Source organism: Triticum urartu, chromosome 2 (genome assembly GCF_003073215.2).
Source record: "Triticum urartu cultivar G1812 chromosome 2, Tu2.1, whole genome shotgun sequence".
NCBI classification, from domain to species: Eukaryota; Viridiplantae; Streptophyta; class Magnoliopsida; order Poales; family Poaceae; genus Triticum; species Triticum urartu.
Genome location: NC_053023.1, coordinates 497,338,794 through 497,360,026, shown reverse-complemented (window position 1 = coordinate 497,360,026; position 21,233 = coordinate 497,338,794). Strand labels below are relative to the sequence as shown.

At 45.1% G+C, this 21,233-nt stretch overlaps 1 protein-coding gene across 2 annotated transcripts; it reads right to left on the bottom strand.

The window, feature by feature from the left end:
- Positions 1 to 339: 339 nt before the first annotated feature.
- Positions 340 to 4,699, bottom strand: LOC125538190 (digalactosyldiacylglycerol synthase 1, chloroplastic-like). 2 transcript variants are annotated; one of them, XM_048701471.1, is made up of 7 exons: positions 3,993 to 4,699; positions 3,183 to 3,215; positions 2,544 to 2,634; positions 1,981 to 2,459; positions 1,621 to 1,887; positions 1,199 to 1,548; positions 340 to 1,098 (listed from the first exon to the last, which is right to left on the bottom strand). In XM_048701471.1, exons 1-7 carry the CDS (start codon positions 4,530 to 4,532, stop codon positions 567 to 569), a joined length of 2,292 nt encoding a protein of 763 aa, XP_048557428.1. In that variant the 5' UTR covers positions 4,533 to 4,699; the 3' UTR covers positions 340 to 566. The 2 variants fall into 2 exon arrangements, with proteins under 2 accessions (XP_048557428.1, XP_048557429.1); XM_048701472.1 differs by having other exon boundaries at positions 2,544 to 2,631; positions 3,993 to 4,698.
- Between the last annotated feature and the right edge of the window lie 16,534 nt (positions 4,700 to 21,233).

The following is a 21,233-nucleotide window of genomic DNA, read 5'->3' as shown; positions in this document are numbered from 1 at the left end:
CCATGCAGCGAGCCGCCACCACACCAGTGGACGGAGTAACCGCCGCGCCTCAAAGCTCGCCGTGCAGCGAGCGGCCGCGTCTACACAAAGAACTATCAGCACAACTCACCAAATTTCCCAAATATTAATTCCTTGTGCTCATTGGTCTAACTATACATTCTTGTGGAACTTCAGTGATATCCAGAAGCAACATGTTGCAGTGGAACTTCAGTGAATATACATTCTTGTGGAATTTCCCAGATATCACTGAACTTTAGACTACCGTATATTGATGCTGCAAATACATGTAGAGTGAAGCACACCAGATATTTTCCGTCTATGTAAATTACATTCTACAAATGGTTGATGAACTTGCCTATTTAGAGAATAAAATGGAGATAATTACCGGCAAATGGTACAAACAAGACAAGCCATACAGAACCTAATGAAATTTTACAGATGTATGGGCTCTACTAATCTACTGTCCAGTCATTAGTTACTACAGGAAATGGACAACACTTAGTATGCACATACCTAGGGAGAAAAGTCCTTCAACTATACATTAGTTTAGTAAAACCAGATTCACATCACAAGCCATATACAGGGTGTTGAATTTGGGGAGGCAAGAGATTCAAATCCATGCACTGCTGCTTATCATAGTCCCGTGTACCAGGAGTTGCTCCTGTTGCCATTCTGAGGATCTCATTGCCGGTTGCGCAGTAATGAGCAAATGCCAGTCCCCCATCCAAGATGTCCGAGAATTTGGGGAGTAAAGGTAGCTTCCTCACTCCTTTTCTCTTTACACCTTCTCCACACTGACCATTTCTATCTTTCAGAACTTTGTCAAGCTCCGAGTACTCCATAAATCTCTCGGTTGCTGCTTCCCATGACAAACTGTATCTTTTCTCAGGGGTCAAAGGTTGAGGTTCACTAGACATGGCCTCCTTCACTCGGGCAACAAATTCCTCTGGAGTTTTATACATCAAGCAGTTGGGAAATGACTTGAAAAATTCATTTGATGGATGATCGGGACAGATAACAAATTTCCCCATTGCAAGAGCCTCAGCAGTTGCTGTGCACAGTACATCACTAACACTGGGATTGATGAAAACCTTGTACCTGAAAGTTAGCAAGAGAGAAAAACCACCACTTCAGTAATTAGAAACATATAGCCAAAAAAAGGGAGTTTATTTAGCGGCCTGCTTGATTCTAATCTCACCCATGGAGTGAATCATCGGCATGGTCCTTTCCCTTGTAGAAATTGATGCCCAAATCCAATTTCCTAGCAGCAGCCTCGACAGCCTGTGAATCCTCGCCATTTCCATAAACATCTAACTTGAAGCCCTCCAAGTCATTTTTGTGTTTGTGTAACAAATCAATCAGTTCTTTATAGCCTTTAGCCCAAACCATCTTCCCAAGAAAATACGCTCCCTTGGAAAAAGAGTTATGTCCACGCTCCCTATCCGCTATTACTTTTTCGCCAATATTGAGGAACTTTGGATTTACGCCATGAACGTTGCAAATGATGGACCTGGGTAGATCTTGAGTTGCTGCAGAAAGACGTAAAACCTGCAGGCACCATTATTAGTTGTACTGTAGCAACCACGATGTCAACACAAAAATTGACCTAAAACACTGTACCTTGTGGCAGTATGCCCTAGTCACCCAATTGTTGATATGTTTAACAAGGAAAGCTTGAAGAGCACCATTTTTCTCCCTTTTGATATACTCTAGATAATTTGTATGAACTACACCAATGACATGATTGAACTTGTCTGTCCAACGCTTCCCATGATGATACCAATTGAGATGCTCTGGTTCTTCCAGAATTGCTATATCAGCTTCTCTTGAGGGAATGAATTCTGAGGTATCCCCTGCAGGAATAATGCTTCGTCGCTCTTTTGAGAACTGTTGAAGATAATGAACAATGAAAATCTTTGGGGAAAACAAAGTATGGAGTGAAGACGTAAACCTTGGGATATATGTGAGTTGGATGTTTACCTTGCCAGGATAGAAGGATATCTTAAAACTTGCTGCAAAGCCAAGTCTTTCCTGTAGCCAGTTCCTAATATAAGTTTCTTGCTCTTCTGGTGAACTAAAGGTGATGTTATCCGGGTAGACTAGTTGCTGGTCTGACTTACAGAGCCAAGGAACCACTAGTGTCACTTTTTCCATTGTACTTCTTGCCAGATATGCAGCACGGAACAGTGGATTGATAGCTGTCCCAGTCATCCATGGAAGACTTGCTGTAGTGACAATTGCAACATGTCGTCTGTTGTCTGAGATCTTGTACTTTGCAGGATCGTTCCAAAAACCTTCTCTGTGATAGCCAGTACTTTCTAGCACCCTAGCTATCCTTAGATCAAGCTCATCAGTTATGTCCTCACTACCAATTAAGGATCTATCTCCTGAAAAAGGCGGATGCATGAGCCGGCCATTCCGTTTACTGTACAATGTGCCCACTAGTTTTTCACACAGATCTGCAACACAACATTAACAAGAATTTTAAAAGTCGACACAAAAAAAAACAAGAGTTGAAGGAAACAAATAATTATATTTTGTACCTCTTTGTACACCAAGTTGATCCAAGAATGGTCCAGACTGCCTGACTAGATATGCCAGTATTTCAGTTAGATCCAGTGGCGGGGCATCCTGCTTTACATTCCAAATTCAGTTCAGAGAAAACACACCTAAGCAATGACTAATAAGACCAAATGGCAAGCAGAGGATTGCATAAGTGACAGAATCAAGTGTTTTTTGAGCAAGAAGGATTGCTTTTAGGAAACATACCAGCTTGTTGTATTTAAGGAAAACGAATTCAATGTCAATGAATTTGAAGTAATGGCAATATCAATAGGAATTGGCTTGCGATGTCATCTAAAAGAAGTCATACTTGCAAGTTAGCTACGTTTATGCTGCTTCATCATTCGTAAGCATCAAATCCTATCTATTGGCTTCTTCTTTTTCTGCAACAAGTAATGATCTTGGTGCTGAAAAATTGGCGTTAAACCAGTATGTGTTGCAGTTTGCAGAATTAAACATATATTTATTAAAGGACTTGCTTTTGTCATAATAGGTTACTACAAGGCAAAGGGAATCCACGGAAGTTCACGTTAGGGAAATGTATTCAAAACGGAATTGTCACCAAAGTTTCAACTATACAGAAGTGCAGTTAAGCTCAGGCATTGTTTCTTATGCATTACCTTCGGTTCCTGAGACTCTTTGTTCATAGATTTCTGCAATAAAAATGAGTAGTACACATTAGTACTTTAATTGACACCAAACATCACAGCTCACATGACGGAATAACAGATTAGTACATTAATTGTTCATAGATTGCTTAGTACTTTGTATTGTTTTTAAAGGTAGAATTGCTGCACAGATGTCATCGGATCATTGCAAGCTGGGAAAATAGACGGGGATATTAAGCTGAAATTGCTGATTTTAGCTGTTCCTAAAATCATCTTATTTTAGAAATACAGTGCATTTATTTCACAACAATGAGTTAGATACCAAACGTTATCATATCTAAATAGGAGTATCTAATAAAATAGTACAACAAATGTGGGGAAAAATATCTGGCTGCTGCCACCTCTAGTTTTACTTGAGCTTAACATGATTATAATACTCCCTCCGTTTTTATTTACTCTGCATATTAGGTTTGAATGAAGTCAAACTTCGTAAAGTTTCACCAAGTTTATAGAAAAAAATATAAACATTAACATAACAAATCTATATGATATGAAAGTACATTCAATAATAGATCTAATGGTATTGATTTGTTATTGTATATGTTATTATTTTTGTTTATAAACTTTGTCAAAGTTTATAAACCTTGACTTTGACCAAAGCTAATACGCGAACTAAATAAAAATCAGAGGGAGTAGTATTTTGTTGCTACGGATCCCAAAGCTACCGGTCATAACAAATTCGATTTCCAAAGCACATGGTTTAATAAACAAGTATTAGGTGCACGTCATCATTCACTGTTCAAATGCTACAATCGAACTTACCAAGCTCAGTTTAAATTTCTCCACAAAGTCGGTGCGGACACGAAACCCAGCAGACATCTCACTTGACAGGCTCCGGCGCTCGAACTCCTTGAGCCTGTTCCGTATCATCTTCACCACCTCCCACTCCTTCTTCCCCTCGTCACAGCCATCAGCCTTCCCGCTGGACACAATGGCGTTGCGGATAGCCATAATCCCAGAGAGGTCGACGCGGAGGCTGGCGCCGGACTTTGGCGGCCATCCGTCGAGCACTGTCGCCGAGTACTGCTTCCTCAGCTCCGCAATCTTGGGCTGGATCCGCTTCCGCACCAACTCCAGCTCCGCGAAGGGCGCCCCCGCGGCCACCGGCGGCGCCGGTCCGGGCCCCGCGAGCGCCGACGCCGAAGAGAGGAGGCGCCCCAGCTCCCTATCGGTCCGCGTCCGCATCAGCTGCAGGTCGGCGGTCGCCGAGTCCCGCACCTCGCGCCAGCCCTTGGAGATGAAGGCGAACGCGCCGTCGTCGCGGCTGGAGCCGGTGATCGGCGGCGGATTATCCACGCCCATGTCCCGTGAGTAGGCTGGGGAACTGGGATCTAGCGTTGGGTTGGCTAGGGATTGGGTTCTGGAAGCGCGTAGGACAGTCGCGAGGCGGGAGACGATGGTGGTGGGGTGGGGACGGGGGAAGAAGAAGACGGTGGCGTACTGGACGGCCACGGGGGAAGGGAGCGAGAGGTTTTGGTTCGGCTCGGTCGCTCGGCTCACGTGAGCGAGGACGACGGGACGCCAGAGATCAGACCGCGCGAATGCCGACACTTGGCCCGGTGGGCCTGAGGAAATCTTGATGTGTGGTGGCTCGGGAAATAGTTCCTCTCCGGTTCCGTCCCGCGAACATTTTCCGTTCCGAAACATCTAAAAAAACACTTACCCCTAAAAAAACTAAAAAATATTTTTTGCGCAAAAAATAATCTAAAAACCTTTCGGGAAGGATGTGCTTCTTTCCTGCTTGCCTCTAATTTTTCCTTTCTGGATAGAGCTGTTCTGGATACTACCGTGGAAACTCTAGTAGCATGTAGAAGAGGCCTATGGGGTTCGTCGTTTCCTCGTGTATTTTTTCAATGGTTGCTAGTCGCTTCGAAAAAACATTGCTTTTTGTGTGTAATCGTTCACTCTGTGCAAAAGGTTTATTCGGTTTACATGGTTCAATTTATACGGTTTTTTGGTTTGTACGGTATTAATACTTTGGTAAATATGGTATGAAATTAAAATATGATTCGGTTTCGATGTATACCAAATTATTTCAGTATGGTTTCAGTATATATCATAATAACCAAAGTTGACACGAATTTGAAAATGACATAATAATAATTTGTAGATTTATGACTCAAAACACATACTGTTTTATACAAATAGTATATAATTATATGTGTGTGTATACAAATAGTATATATGCATGCATTGATTCATCTGTTGATGGTTGTGGACATGCTTAGCATTTTGAAAAGGGAAAAATGACTATGTTACAACAAAAAATTACATGCTTAGTAGTGAATTTGACTCATGTACAAGAAAAATGACAACTTGTATGGTTGTTCATCACAAGAAATATAAAATTATTGTTTACCTCGGTTTGTTCAGTTTTTTGGTATATACCATAAAAACCAAATTTCAAATCGATACGAAAAGTTCATACCATACCGAAACCAGAAATCATAAAAACCATAAATTTGATTCGATTCAATTTATTTTTGGTATGGTTTTTTAGTTCGGTTTTCAAATGCACAAAGTGAGTAATCGTCACACTCAAGCTCACCAATTACACTTGCACCACCAAATTGTCATCAATATCCAACATCTAACATGGCTTCGTGACGAAACATCACAACTTAAGTAAGGTCGAGTTTTGTTATGCAGATTTTTCTTATATCTAATGCCTAAAACGGTAAAACCGTGACTCGTTGTTAACATCCACGGTGGCATCATGTTTTTCGCAAATCGTAAGATTGTGTATCGCTTTATTGATAAGTATTAATAGATAGAGAGTCAAACAACTATAAGATCAAAAGTACCTTTCTACACTTGAGCTCGTATATTAGGAGTCTATCAAAATGATGCATACTCACCTAGTGAAGCATAGATTAGGGGGAGTGTCAAGGATTAATTAAATCCTAATAACCCATGCTTAGGTCGGTTGTGTAGATGAGCAACCGCTAGTTACCGCCTATGTAGTTACCGCCTTGTAACAGGGGTATAAATACCCTACTCTTCAATCAATAAAATAAGAAGTTCATTCTTTCAATCATTTTTACTTTCGCACGTTATCACGCACGCCTCTTCCAGAGAGCAAGTAGGCCAAGAACTCGACGGCACCAGCGTCCCTGGCCATCGGCCTGATACACGGCTATGGCGGCGACTCCCTCCGGCGCCAAGGACACAAGGACCCTCGGCCTCGACAGCGCTCCAGCGGCGCACCACAAGCGCGTGATGCAGGCGGCTGAGGCACTCCATGGTCGAGACGCCCTCCTCTATAGGCGCGTCGAAGCGAAGCCCTCCGGCGGTTCAATCCGCCACATGACCGCCGACGACAGCGGCAACAAAAGGCAAGGCCTCTCTATGGGCAGAGGCCATCTGACCATGACCCAGCCTCCCAACGCAGCAACTCTACCGAGAGCGGAGGCCATTCCGGCGATCTGCAATTGCCGCAGACGATGACCGGAGAAGTCTGGAGAAGTTGGCTACTGGAGTTTCGGCCACCACGCGATTCACGGCGAAGGCGAGATGTTCCTCGTACAAAAGGAAAGAAACTATTTTTTTTTGAACGAAGGTTTAAGTCGAGCCCGGCTTTGAATTAACAAAGCCATCAACCAGCCAGGATTACAAACTGCCAATGCTTTACAAGAACGAAACAAAAAAAGAAAAAACCACACGGCTGATACAAGATGCACAGATGAAACAGCTCGAAGGCCCTGGCATAAACGATCAGGAGCATCGTTACGCCATGGCCATCGCCCTATGGTACAACCTACACTAGCAAACAGACTAAGGACTACCGAGGAATGCATCGCCGCGCTTGGATTGATGTCGCAACCACCCTCGAATGACCAAACATGGACATGACCACCATCTGGATCCGTCGCCGCATAAGGCCCCTACCCTCTCACCCTGGTTCGAAGGGTGCCGCACCGGCGGACGACAGATCGGTTCTCCCTAGAACCCAGATAGCTGGCACCCACGTTGCCAATGAGGCGAAACTGAAACAGAATCTGCAAGCCCAGACCACACTACTCAGGAGCACCCTCGTCGTCTCCGGCTCAGTCACACCCTCGGACGAGAGCTGTCGGCCGAAGTTACAGAAGTATTTGGGACCTGCAATAAGAGATAGCACCAAATAGGGGCCAATAGCAGGACTCGCCGGAGCACACAGCTCCCACCAAACTGGCATACCGTTGTCGCCGCAGAGGGGAACCCGATCCCCTCTCGCCCAGGAACGAGGGTGTCGATCCACCGGCGCCCTTGGCAGGGACCCTCCATACTAGCAGCCCATGAAAAGATGCCGACAAGAAAGATCAAGTTGGCGCCCGCCGCCCCCACACCCACCACCGCTCACTCGCCACCCCTGCGATCCCCGGACGAAGCCTCCACGACACATTGCGTCGTCACCGCCCGAAACAGGGGACCTTGGCTTTCACCACGACGCAGGGGAGGGGATGGGAGGGTGTGGATCCTCACCAGAGCCTCCATGGAGGAGATCGGCGCCCAAGGTGTCGACTTTGATGTGGCCGCCGCGTCGGTCAAGGGTTTCCCCCAGATCCACACACACCCACAAGCATCCCGCAACCAGCACCCGGAATCAGTGGCTAGCACCACCAAAGCCCGAATCCGACGAGGGAAGGAGCAGATCGGGGCGATAGGGAGGAGCAGCTTCACATGGATGCCGGCAGGCCTGCGGGGGACACTGCCGCACTAGCAACCGACGGCCGCCGTCGCCTCGTCGCCCACACGACCGAGGGGAGCCGGGTCACCAGCACCTGCGGGCGTGACCCGCCGACGAGGCCACACCGCGCGCACCTCCCAGGGCCGCCGCCCCCGCTGCCGAGGTGGAGCCGCCAGATCCCCGCCGCCACCTTCATTGGTGTCGCGCGCGCGAGCCGGAGGACACCTCTGGTGGCGGCGGAGGGTAGGGGAAGGGGGAGGAGGGCGGCGGCGGCTAGGGTAACCCCCGAGTCGCCTCGGAGGAGACGACGCGAGGGGAGGGGGAGGGAGTGTTCGTTCGCTTCCAAGGAAAGAAACTAATCAGGAGATTGATTGACTGATCTTGTCTTCTTGCAATCAATTACTAATCTAACAATGAATTGTTTTTCTCCTGTATGTATATGCGCTCACACGAATCTGACGAAGAATTGATCAATCGTGAACTACAAACAAAAAGAGCAGAACAAGAAAAGGATCACATCCGTGCAGATCGACGGCGCCGAGGATATGGCCATGGCCGACCCTCCGCAGCGACATCCTCCGGCACGCACGGAGTCTCATCGTTGCACCCCACTGCGGGACAGGAGGCAGTGGCGCGCAACGGCGCAGCGACGCTCCCCTCGGCCTGGCTCCTCTCGGCACAGCAACGGATCTGGTGCGACGCCCTTCAGTCTAATTAGACGCTCCGGCAACAGCGGTAGGCGCCCACACGAGCAACGGCGCTGCAACAGTAGTGTTTTCTGTCTTGCGGCGGTGGCAGCGGCGACGCGCTCCAGACGAGGCAGCCCGTCCTAAGGCGGGGCGACTATCCTCGCGGCAAGATCGACGATGCGGCCGCACAGCCACAGGCGGTGGCCTGCGGCCAACGCTTGACCCTGTCACTCCAGGTGTAGATGCACTCCCCGACGGTGGCAGAGGCAACCAACGACCGGCGCGTCCACTCTCTCCTGATGCAAATGGATGTGGCGATATTTCTCTTTCTGTGGAGAAAATCCTCACTGGATGTTAACCGTACGGGGAAGAGAGAGATTAGGACAAACCTTATCCCTTCGCCATTTGAGACTAAGCCCTTCTAGTTTCTTTTATTGGCAAATGAGTCATCAGACTTAATATTACTTGAACACAAGCCATCAAGGCTTATTGTTTTAGATTTTGGTTAATAACTACTAGTAGTAGATCATATTGGTTGAGTCTAAGGCATTGAGCTTATGTTTTTGGATGGGTCGATCATTACATCTGCGATGGACCCCAAGATACTAGTACTATTCTTTACAATAAGTGCAACAACTATGTTTTGCAATTGATTTTCTTCTTCTTCTTGCAAATCATGATGTAAATTCAAAACAAGGATTGCGAAGTGTTATACTTAATATGACTACATCATATTTTATTTGCGAATCACAAGGTATTGATGGCATCTACTTCATAATTTGCAGATTATCCATCACTACTGTGAGGTCTACGTCTTATCATTTTGATAAGATGACTACCTTCAAGTGCTCTTCCAAATATTAATATTATATTATTGGGGAACGTAGTAATTTCAAAAAATTTCCTACGCACATGCAAGATCATGGTGATGCATAGCAACGAGAGGGGAGAGTGTGATCTATGTACCCTTGTAGATCGACAACGGAAGCGTTTGGTTGATGTAGTCGTACGTCTCCACGGCCCGACCGATCAAGCACCGAAACTACGGCACCTCCGAGTTCTAGCACACGTTCAGCTCGATGACGATCCCTGGACTCCGATCCAGCAAAGTGTCGGGGAAGAGTTCCGTCAGCATGACGGCGTGGTGACGATCTTGATGCACTACCGTCGCAGGGCTTCGCCTAAGCACCGCTACAATATTATCGAGGACTATGGTGGAAGGGGGCACCGCACACGGCTAAAAATATGATCACGTGGATCAACTTGTGTATCTAGGGGTGCCCCCTGCCCCCGTATATAAAGGAGCAAGGGGAGGAGGCCGGCCGGCCCTATAGGCGTGCCAAGGAGGAGTCCTCCTCCTAGTAGGAGTAGGACTCCTACTAGGAGGGGGGAAGAAGTGGGAGGGAGAGGGAAAGGGGGGCGCCGCCCCCCCTCTCCTAGTCCAATTCGGACCAGGGGGGAGGAGGCGCGTGGCCCACCTTTGGCTGCCCCTCTCTCTTTCCACTAAGGCCCATATGGCCCATTACTTCTCCCGGGGGGGTTCCGGTAACCCTCCGGCTCTCCGGTTTTCTCCGAAATCACCCGGAACACTTCCGGTGTCCGAATATAGCCGTCCAATATATCAATCTTTATGTCTCGACCATTTCGAGACTCCTCGTCATGTCCGTGATCACATCCGGGACTCCTAACTAACTTCGGTACATCAAAACTCATAAACTCATAATATAACTGTCATCGAAACCTTAAGCGTGCGGACCCTACGGGTTCGAGAACAATGTAGACATGACCGAAACACGTCTCCGGTCAATAACCAATAGCGGAACCTGGATGCTCATATTGGCTCCTACATATTCTACGAAGATCTTTATCGGTCAGACCGCATAACAACATACGTTGTTCCCTTTGTCATCGGTATGTTACCTGCCCGAGATTCGATCGTCGGTATCTCAATACCTAGTTCAATCTCGTTACCGGCAAGTCTCTTTACTCGTTCCGTAATACATCATCTCACAACTAACTCATTAGTTGCAATGCTTGCAAGGCTTATGTGATGTGCATTACCGAGAGGGCCCAGAGATACCTCTCCGACAATCGGAGTGACAAATCCTAATCTTGAAATACGCCAACCCAACATGTACCTTTGGAGACACCTGTAGAGCTCCTTTATAATCACCCAGTTACGTTGTGACGTTTGGTAGCACACAAAGTGTTCCTCCGGCAAACGGGAGTTAATCTCATAGTCATAGGAACATGTATAAGTCATGAAGAAAGCAATAGCAACATACTAAACGATCGGGTGCTAAGCTAATGGAATGGGTCATGTCAATCAGATCATTCATCTAATGATGTGATCCTGTTAATCAAATGACAACTCTTTGTCCATGGTTAGGAAACATAACCATCTTTGATTAACAAGCTAGTCTAGTAGAGGCATACTAGTGACACTCTGTTTGTCTATGTATTCACACATGTATTATGTTTCCGGTTAATACAATTCTAGCATGAATAATAAACTTTTATCATGATATATAAGGAAATAAATAATAACTTTATTATTGCCTCTAGGGAATATTTCCTTCAGTCTCCCACTTGCACTAGAGTCAATAATCTAGATTACACAGTAATGATTCTAACACCCATGGAGCCTTGGTGCTGATCATGTTTTGCTCGTGGAAGAGGCTTAGTCAACGGGTCTGCTACATTCAGATCCGTATGTATCTTGCAAATCTCTATGTCTCCCACCTGGACTAGATCCCGGATGGAATTGAAGCGTCTCTTGATGTGCTTGGTTCTCTTGTGTAATCTGGATTCCTTTGCCAAGGCAATTGCACCAGTATTGTCACAAAAGATTTTCATTGGACCCGATGCACTAGGTATGACACCTAGATCGGATATGAACTCCTTCATCCAGACTCCTTCATTCGCTGCTTCCGAAGCAGCTATGTATTCCGCTTCACATGTAGATCCCGCCATGACGCTCTGTTTAGAACTGCACCAACTGACAGCTCCACCGTTTAATGTAAACACGTATCCAGTTTGCGATTTAGAATCGTCCGGATCAGTGTCAAAGCTTGCATCAACGTAACCGTTTACGATGAGCTCTTTGTCACCTCCATATACGAGAAACATATCCTTAGTCCTTTTTAGGTACTTCAAGATGTTCTTGACCGCTGTCCAGTGATCCACTCCTGGATTACTTTGGTACCTCCCTGCTAGACTTATAGCAAGGCACACATCAGGTCTGGTACACAGCATTGCATACATGATAGAGCCTATGGCTGACGCATAGGGAACATCTTTCATTTTCTCTCTATCTTCTGCAGTGGTCGGGCATTGAGTCTGACTCAACTTCACACCTTGTAACACAGGCAAGAACCCTTTCTTTGCTTGATCCATTTTGAACTTCTTCAAAATCTTGTCAAGGTATGTGCTTTGTGAAAGTACAATTAAGCGTCTTGATCTATCTCTATAGATCTTTATGCCTAATATGTAAGTAGCTTCACCGAGGTCTTTCATTGAAAAACTCTTATTCAAGTATCCCTTTATGCTATCCAGAAATTCTATATCATTTCCAATCAGTAATATGTCATCCACATATAATATCAGAAATGCTACAGAGCTCCCACTCACTTTCTTGTAAATACAGACTTCTCCAAAGGTCTGTATAAAACCAAATGCTTTGATCACACTATCAAAGCGTTTATTCCAACTCCGAGAGGCTTGCACCAGTCCATAAATGGATCGCTGGAGCTTGCACACTTTGTTAGCTCCCTTTGGATCGACAAAACCTTCCGGTTGCATCATATACAACTCTTCTTCCAGAAACCCATTCAGGAATGCAGTTTTGACATCCATTTGCCAAATTTCATAATCATAAAATGCGGCAATTGCTAACATGATTCGGACAGACTTAAGCATCGCTACGGGTGAGAAGGTCTCATCGTAGTCAACCCCTTGAACTTGTCGAAAACCTTTTGCGACAAGTCGAGCTTTGTAGACAGTAATATTACCGTCAGCGTCAGTCTTCTTCTTGAAGATCCATTTATTCTCAATTGCTTGCCGATCATCGGGCAAGTCAACCAAAGTCCATACTTTGTTCTCATACATGGATCCCATCTCAGATTTCATGGCTTCAAGCCATTTTTCGGAATCTGGGCTCACCATCGCTTCTTCATAGTTCGTAGATTCATCATGATCTAGTAGCATGACTTCCAGAACAGGATTACCGTACCACTCTGGCGTGGATCTTACTCTGGTTGATCTACGAGGTTCAGTAGTATCTTGTCCTGAATTTTCATGATCATTATCATTAGCTTCCTCACTAATTGGTGTAGGTGTCGCAGAAACAGGTTTCTGTGATGTACTACTTTCCAATAAGGGAGTAGGTACAGTTACCTCGTCAAGTTCTACTTTCCTCCCACTCACTTCTTTCGAGAGAAACTCCTTCTCTAGAAAGGATCCATTCTTAGCAACGAATGTCTTGCCTTCGGATCTGTGATAGAAGGTGTATCCAACAGTCTCCTTTGGGTATCCTATGAAGACACATTTCTCCGATTTGGGTTCGAGCTTATCAGGTTGAAGCTTTTTCACATAAGCATCGCAGCCCCAAACTTTAAGAAACGACAACTTTGGTTTCTTGCCAAACCATAGTTCATAAGGTGTCGTCTCAACGGATTTTGATGGTGCTCTATTTAACGTGAATGCGGCCGTCTCTAAAGCATAACCCCAAAATGATAGCGGTAAATTTGTAAGGGACATCATAGATCGCACCATATCAAGTAAAGTACGATTACGACGTTCGGACACACCATTACGCTGAGGTGTTCCGGGTGGCGTGAGTTGCGAAACTATTCCGCATTGTTTCAGATGTAGACCAAACTCGTAACTCAAATATTCTCCTCCACGATCAGATCGCAGAAACTTTATTTTCTTGTTACGATGATTTTCAACTTCACTCTGAAATTCTTTGAACTTTTCAAATGTTTCAGACTTATGCTTCATTAAGTAGATATACCCATATCTGCTTAAATCATCTGTGAAGGTGAGAAAATAACGATATCCGCCACGAGCCTCAACATTCATCGGACCACATACATCTGTATGTATGATTTCCAACAAATCTGTTGCTCTCTCCATTGTACCGGAGAACGGTGTTTTAGTCATCTTGCCCATAAGGCACGGTTCGCAAGTACCAAGTGATTCATAATCAAGAGGTTCCAAAAGTCCATCGGTATGGAGTTTCTTCATGCGCTTTACACCGATATGACCTAAACGGCAGTGCCACAAATAAGTTGCACTATCATTATCAACTCTGCATCTTTTGGCTTCAACATTATGAATATGTGTGTTACTACTATCGAGATTCATCAAAAATAGACCACTCTTCAAAGGTGCATGACCATAAAAGATATTACTCATATAAATAGAACAACCATTATTCTCTGATTTAAATGAATAACCGTTCGCATTAAACAAGATCCAGATATAATGTTCATGCTCAACGCTGGCACCAAATAACAATTATTTAGGTCTAATATTAATCCCGAAGGTAGATGTAGAGGTAGCGTGCCGACCGCGATCACATCGACTTTAGAACCATTTCCCACGCGCATCGTCACCTCGTCCTTTGCCAGTGTTCGCTTAATCCATAGTCCCTGTTTCGAGTTGCAAATATTAGCAACAGAACCAGTATCAAATACCCAGGTGCTACTGCGAGCTCTAGTAAGGTACACATCAATAACATGTATATCACATATACCTTTGTTCACCTTGCCATCCTTCTTATTCGCCAAATACTTGGGGCAGTTCCGCTTCCAGTGACTAGTCTGCTTGCAGTAGAAGCACTCAGTTTCAGGCTTAGGTCCAGACTTGGGTTTCTTCTCCTGATCAGCAACTTGCTTGCTTTTCTTCTTGAAGTTCCCCTTCTTCTTCCCTTTGCCCTTTTTCTTGAAACTAGTGGTATTGTTGACCATCAACACTTGATGCTCCTTCTTGATTTCTACCTCCGCAGCTTTCAGCATTGCGAAGAGCTCGGGAATAGTCTTATTCATCCCTTGCATATTATAGTTCATCACAAAGCTCTTGTAGCTTGGTGGCAGTGATTGGAGAATTCTATCAATGACGCAATCATCTGGAAGATTAACTCCCATCTGAATCAAGTGATTATTATACCCAGACATTTTGAGTATATGCTCACTGACAGAACTGTTCTCCTCCATCTTGCAGCTATAGAACTTATTGGAGACTTCATATCTCTCAATCCGGGCATTTGCTTGAAATATTAACTTCAACTCCTGGAACATCTCATATGCTCCATGACGTTCAAAACGTCGTTGAAGTCCCGATTCTAAGTCGTAAAGCATGGCACACTGAACTATCGAGTAGTCATCAGCTTTGCTCTGCCAGATGTTCATAACATCTGGTGTTGCTCCAGCAGCAGGCCTGGCACCCAGCGGTGCTTCCAGGACGTAATTCTTCTGTGTAGCAATGAGGATAACCCTCAAGTTACGGACCCAGTCCGTGTAATTGCTACCATCATCTTTCAACTTTGCTTTCTCTAGGAACGCATTAAAATTTAATGGAACAACAGCACGGGCCATTTATCTACAATTAACATAAACAAGAAAGATACTATCAGGGACTAAGTTCATGATAAATTTAAGTTCAATTAATCATATTACTCAAGAACTCCCACTTAGATAGACATCCCTCTAATCATCTAAGTGATCACGTGATCCAAATCAACTAAACCATAACCGATCATCACGTGAAATGGAGTAGTTTTCAATGGTGAACATCGCTATGTTGATCATATCTACTATATGATTCACGCTCGATCTTTCGATCTCAGTGTTCCGAGGCCATATCTGCATATGCTAGGCTCGTCAAGTTTAACCTGAGTATTCTGCGTGTGCAAAACTGGCTTGCACCCGTTGTAGATGGACGTAGAGCTTATCACACCTGATCATCACGTGGTGTCTGGGCACGACGAACTTTGGCAACGGTGCATACTCAGGGAGAACACTTTTATCTTGAAATTTAGTGAGAGATCATCTTATAATGCTACCGTCAATCAAAGCAAGATAAGATGCATAAAAGATAAACATCACATGCAATCAATATAAGTGATATGATATGGCCATCATCATCTTGTGCTTGTGATCTCCATCCTTGAAGCACCATCGTGATCACCATCATCACCGGCGCGACACCTTGATCTCCATCGTAGCATCATTGTCGTCTCGCCAATCTTATGCTTCTACGACTATCGCTATTGCTTAGTGATAAAGTAAAGCATTACAGGGCGATTGCATTGCATACAATAAAGCGACAACCATATGGCTCCTGCCAGTTGCCAATAACTCGGTTACAAAACATGATCATCTCATACAATAAAATTTAGCATCATGTCTTGACCATATCACATCACAACATGCCCTGCAAAAACAAGTTAGACGTCCTCTACTTTGTTGTTGCAAGTTTTATGTGGCTGCTACGGGCTTAAGCAAGAACCAATCTTACCTACGCATCAAAACCACAACGATAGTTTGTCAAGTTGGTGCTGTTTTAACCTTCGCAAGGACCGGGCGTAGCCACACTCGGTTCAACTAAAGTTGGAGAAACTGTCACCCGCAAGCCACCTATGTGCAAAGCACGTCGGGAGAACCGGTCTCGCGTAAGCGTACGCATAATGTCGGTCCGGACCGCTTCGTCCAACAATACCGCCAAACCAAAGTATGACATGCTGGTAAGCAGTATGACTTATATTGCCCATAACTCACTTGTGTTCTACTCGTGCATATAACATTAACATATAAAATCTAGGCTCGGATACCACTGTCGGGGAACATAGTAATTTCAAAAAAATTCCTACGCACACGCAAGATCATGGTGATGCATAGCAACGAAAGGGGAGAGTGTGATCTACGTACCCTTGTAGATTGACAACGGAAGCGTTTGGTTGATGTAGTCGTACGTCTCCACGGCCCGACCGATCAAGCACCGAAACTATGGCACCTCCGAGTTCTAGCACACGTTCAGCTCGATGACGATCCCCGGACTCCGGTCCAGCAAAGTGTCGGGGAAGAGTTCCGTCAGCACGACGGCGTGGTGACGATCTTGATGCACTACCGTCGCAGGGCTTCGCCTAAGCACCGCTACAATATTATCGAGGACTATGGTGGAAGGGGGCACCGCACACGGCTAAGAATATGATCACGTGGATCAACTTGTGTATCTAGGGGTGCCCCCTGCCCCCGTATATAAAGGAGCAAGGGGAGGAGGCCGGCCGGCCCTATAGGCGCGCCAAGGAGGAGTCCTCCTCCTAGTAGGAGTAGGACTCCTACTAGGAGGGGGAAAGAAGTGGGGAGGGAGAGGGAAAGGGGGGCGCCGCCCCCCTCTCCTAGTCCAATTCGGACCAGGGGGGAGGAGGCACGCGGCCCACCTTTGGCTGCCCCTCTCTCTTTCCACTAAGGCCCATATGGCCCATTACTTCTCCCGGGGGGGTTCCGGTAACCCTCCGGCTCTCCGGTTTTCTCCGAAATCACCCGGAACACTTCCGGTGTCCGAATATAGCCGTCCAATATATCAATCTTTATGTCTCGACCATTTCGAGACTCCTCGTCATGTCCGTGATCACATCCGGGACTCCTAACTAACTTCGGTACATCAAAACTCATAAACTCATAATATAACTGTCATCGAAACCTTAAGCGTGCGGACCCTACGGGTTCGAGAACAATGTAGACATGACCGAGACACGTCTCCGGTCAATAACCAATAGCGGAACCTGGATGCTCATATTGGCTCCTACATATTCTACGAAGATCTTTATCGGTCAGACCGCATAACAACATACGTTGTTCCCTTTGTCATCGGTATCTTACTTGCCCGAGATTCGATCGTCGGTATCTCAATACCTAGTTCAATCTCGTTACCGGCAAGTCTCTTTACTCGTTCCGTAATACATCATCTCACAACTAACTCATTAGTTGCAATGCTTGCAAGGCTTATGTGATGTGCATTACCGAGAGGGCCCAGAGATACCTCTCCGACAATCGGAGTGACAAATCCTAATCTCAAAATACGCCAACCCAACATGTACCTTTATAATCACCCAGTTACGTTGTGACGTTTGGTAGCACACAAAGTGTTCCTCCGGCAAACGGGAGTTGCATAATCTCATAGTCATAGGAACATGTATAAGTCATGAAGAAAGCAATAGCAACATACTAAACGATCGGGTGCTAAGCTAATGGAATGGGTCATGTCAATCAGATAATTCATCTAATGATGTGATCCTGTTAATCAAATGACAACTCTTTGTCCATGGTTAGGAAACATAACCATCTTTGATTAACAAGCTAGTCTAGTAGAGGCATACTAGTGACACTCTGTTTGTCTATGTATTCACACATGTATTATGTTTCCGGTTAATACAATTCTAGCATGAATAATAAACTTTTATCATGATATATAAGGAAATAAATAATAACTTTATTATTGCCTCTAGGGCATATTTCCTTCATATATGTGACTACCTCAAGATATCATAAGGTAATACTGGCATCTATTGTAAGTTTTTACAGACTATCCACTATTACCGCAAGGTCTACATGTTGTCACTTTGACATATGGTTACCTTCAAAGTGATTTTATACATTTGGCATAACATAAGGTAATAGAATTATGAACATCTACTGGCAAAAGTCAGACTATGTTTTCTATTACTGTGAGATCTACACCGTATTGGTGATTATCTTCAAAGTGTTATCCTATAGATTGAGGTCTACACATATGGTTATAAAGCATCAGCTATTCCAAAATTTGCTCCTCCGAAGCAATTGTTGTTGTTCACTAAAATGATTTACTATCATAGTAAATTCATACATGACCATTTTATGTTGAATGGTAATATCAACCAATATCAATTATTCAAGCCTCATTTTGCTTGAATAAGTCGTAGGGAATTACGCAAACATATGCATACCCCGGTAATTACCTTCTATAATATTGGTTAAATACATGAAAGTTGAGCCTATGTCACTATTTCTAATTATAGTGCCGTTCATCCATCAAGATGGATCCCATAATATATGGCAACGATTGAGTGTCTCAACACTTTTGTAGTGTCCACATCACATTGTGGTTATACTTTCATTGTGACTAACCAATGTTAAACATGCAATGTCTATGTTTTTGGCGGTGACTCTAAAGTTGCAACACTCATGCATTTTATGCGTCACCAACTTCACTTAGTTCTCAAACTAAGTACATAATGGATGAATATTTATTCATCTCGAATATTTCAGTTAAGAGAAACATGATGCCATGTGCACATCGGGAATGATCCCTCATTTAGTTTTCAAGACCTCAAGTCTATTGCATCTCACAATTATGTCACATAATCAACTTCAAGTTGAGATCTCGTGATCAAATATTTTCATATGCGAATCTAGTTGAAAAGCTCTCAATACACTTTACATCCTCTTATGATGGCATTTTCCATGATGAGTGAAAAAACATGCGGTGCCCCCATGTTTGGTTTTGGTAATTGATGACAATCTCTATGGACTAATGGTTGCCTTGAGTTATATTTGAAGGTTTTGTCCATAGGCTTTTCTTGGAGTACGTGTGTTGGTTTCAAGGAGAGTTTGTGTCGACCAAGGTGTTATTCAAGGAATTATCCAAAGATTGGTCATGTGAGAGTTGAGCTTATTGCAAGCATGTCTTGAAGAAGAAGATTGTGTGATCATTCATGTCTAGCTTCAAGACATCATTCAAATGAAGAGAATTGGAAAGGTTCAAGGATGATCAAGACTAAGTCAAGAGTGAATCAAGTTGATCAACTCACAAAGCGCAGAAGATGTACCGAGAGGGATCAAGTGATCCCATGGTATGGTAAGAATTGTCAATTACGCTTTGTGTACTAACCCATGGTCTTCGTGAGAGTTCTTTGTGGGGTTAGGTTGCGGTGTGCAAGTTCAAGTGGAGCATCACGAAGAGATCAAATGCTTGAAGCTTGCCGTCCTTTGTGGTGATAATGGACTTGTGAAGATGTGCGGAAGAGTGGCTCACCCATAGTGGAGTATGGGGGAGCAATCAACTAGTCTTCATCGAGTCAACACAATCAAGAAAGATGGTCCAACTTGAGGGAGTCAAGATTGTCATCATCTAGCTCAAGTGGACCATGTGCAAGGCAAAGGTTTGCCCTTGATAGTTTTTCTATTTTACCGGTATCATGATGGTAGTTGGGAGACCGGGTTATAGGATCGATTGCCGTACTATCAAGGGGGGCTCTCGATGAGTAACTTGATCGTATCGTTCGTAGAGAGCTCAAACCATTGCATCCTTGCATAATCTTTCTTGGTTCTTGTTTGGTTCTCTTTGTGAGTCTTAGAGCTTATGGTCATCTTGATGACAAGCTCGAGTTCATCGAAAACGGAGTTCACATGCATCTTCTATGATGTTTTCGATGTTGGAGGTTTTGCCGGTTCTTCTCGGTTGGAGGTTTCACTCCTCTATTTGTTGGCATACCTCCCCTGCCTCTTCTTACTATATCCAGTCGATGTTTTGATGCTACTCGTCATCTTGTTTCCAACAAGCTTGAGTTTGCTCAATTCGGAGCTCATATGCAGAAGTTATGGCAGTTCTGGTTTTCTTGAGAGTGGTTTTTGTCTGGTCCCAGCGGTAGTACCGCATGCCCCAGCGGTAGTACCGCTTGGAGCTCTCAGCCATTGTACCGCTGCTTCTGGGCGGTGGTACCGCCAACTTGCTCAGCAAAGACTTGGGCGGTTGTTCCGGCCAGGCACCGCCCAAGTACCGGTCAGGCCTTTGTTTTGATGCGGTACTCGGGCGGTGGTGGCCCGGTTGGTCTGGTCGTACCGGTACCATCGGTGTCCGAAGCGGTTCGACCGCTCAGGACTTAGCCGCCCGAGCGCTCAAGGCCATGCGGTTGCACTGGCCCGGTACCGCTCGACTACCGCACTCAGGGGTGACTCCCTTCTGTTCCTATGCGGTGGTTGAGCGGTGGCTGGGCGGTTGGTCCGGTTGTTCTTCTCAACGGTGCTACCGCCTGATCGCCCGGTTGTACCGCCTGGTAGGGTTCTGCACGTATACTGTGAGTCCCGGTTGTACCAGGACCAGGAGCGGTAGTACCGCTCGTGTGCGGGCTGAGCACATAACGGTTGGATTTTCCCCCTCCTATAAAAGGGGGTCTTCTTCCCCATTGAACCTAACCTTTTGAGCTCGTGTTCTTCCCCCATTGTTGACCTTCTTTGAGCTTGCTAACTCTCAATCCCTCCATGAATTCTTGCTAGTTTTTGAGGGAAAAGAGAGAGGAGATCTAGATCCACATTTCCACCAATCACTTTCTGCTCTATGTGAGGGGAACCCCTTGGATCTAGATCTTGGAGTTCTTGGTGTTCTCCTTCTTGTTCTTCCTCTCATTTTCCTCCCTAGCATTAGTTGCTCCGGTGGGATTTGAGAGAGAAGGACTTGGGCACTCCGTGTGCCCTTGCCATTGCATTTGGTGCATCGGTTTGAGTTCTCCACGGTGATACGTGGAAGTGAAGTTTGAGAAGCTTATTACTCTTGGGTGTTTGGGCACCCTAGAGCTTGTTCCTCTTAGGTGCCTTGGCGCCCTAG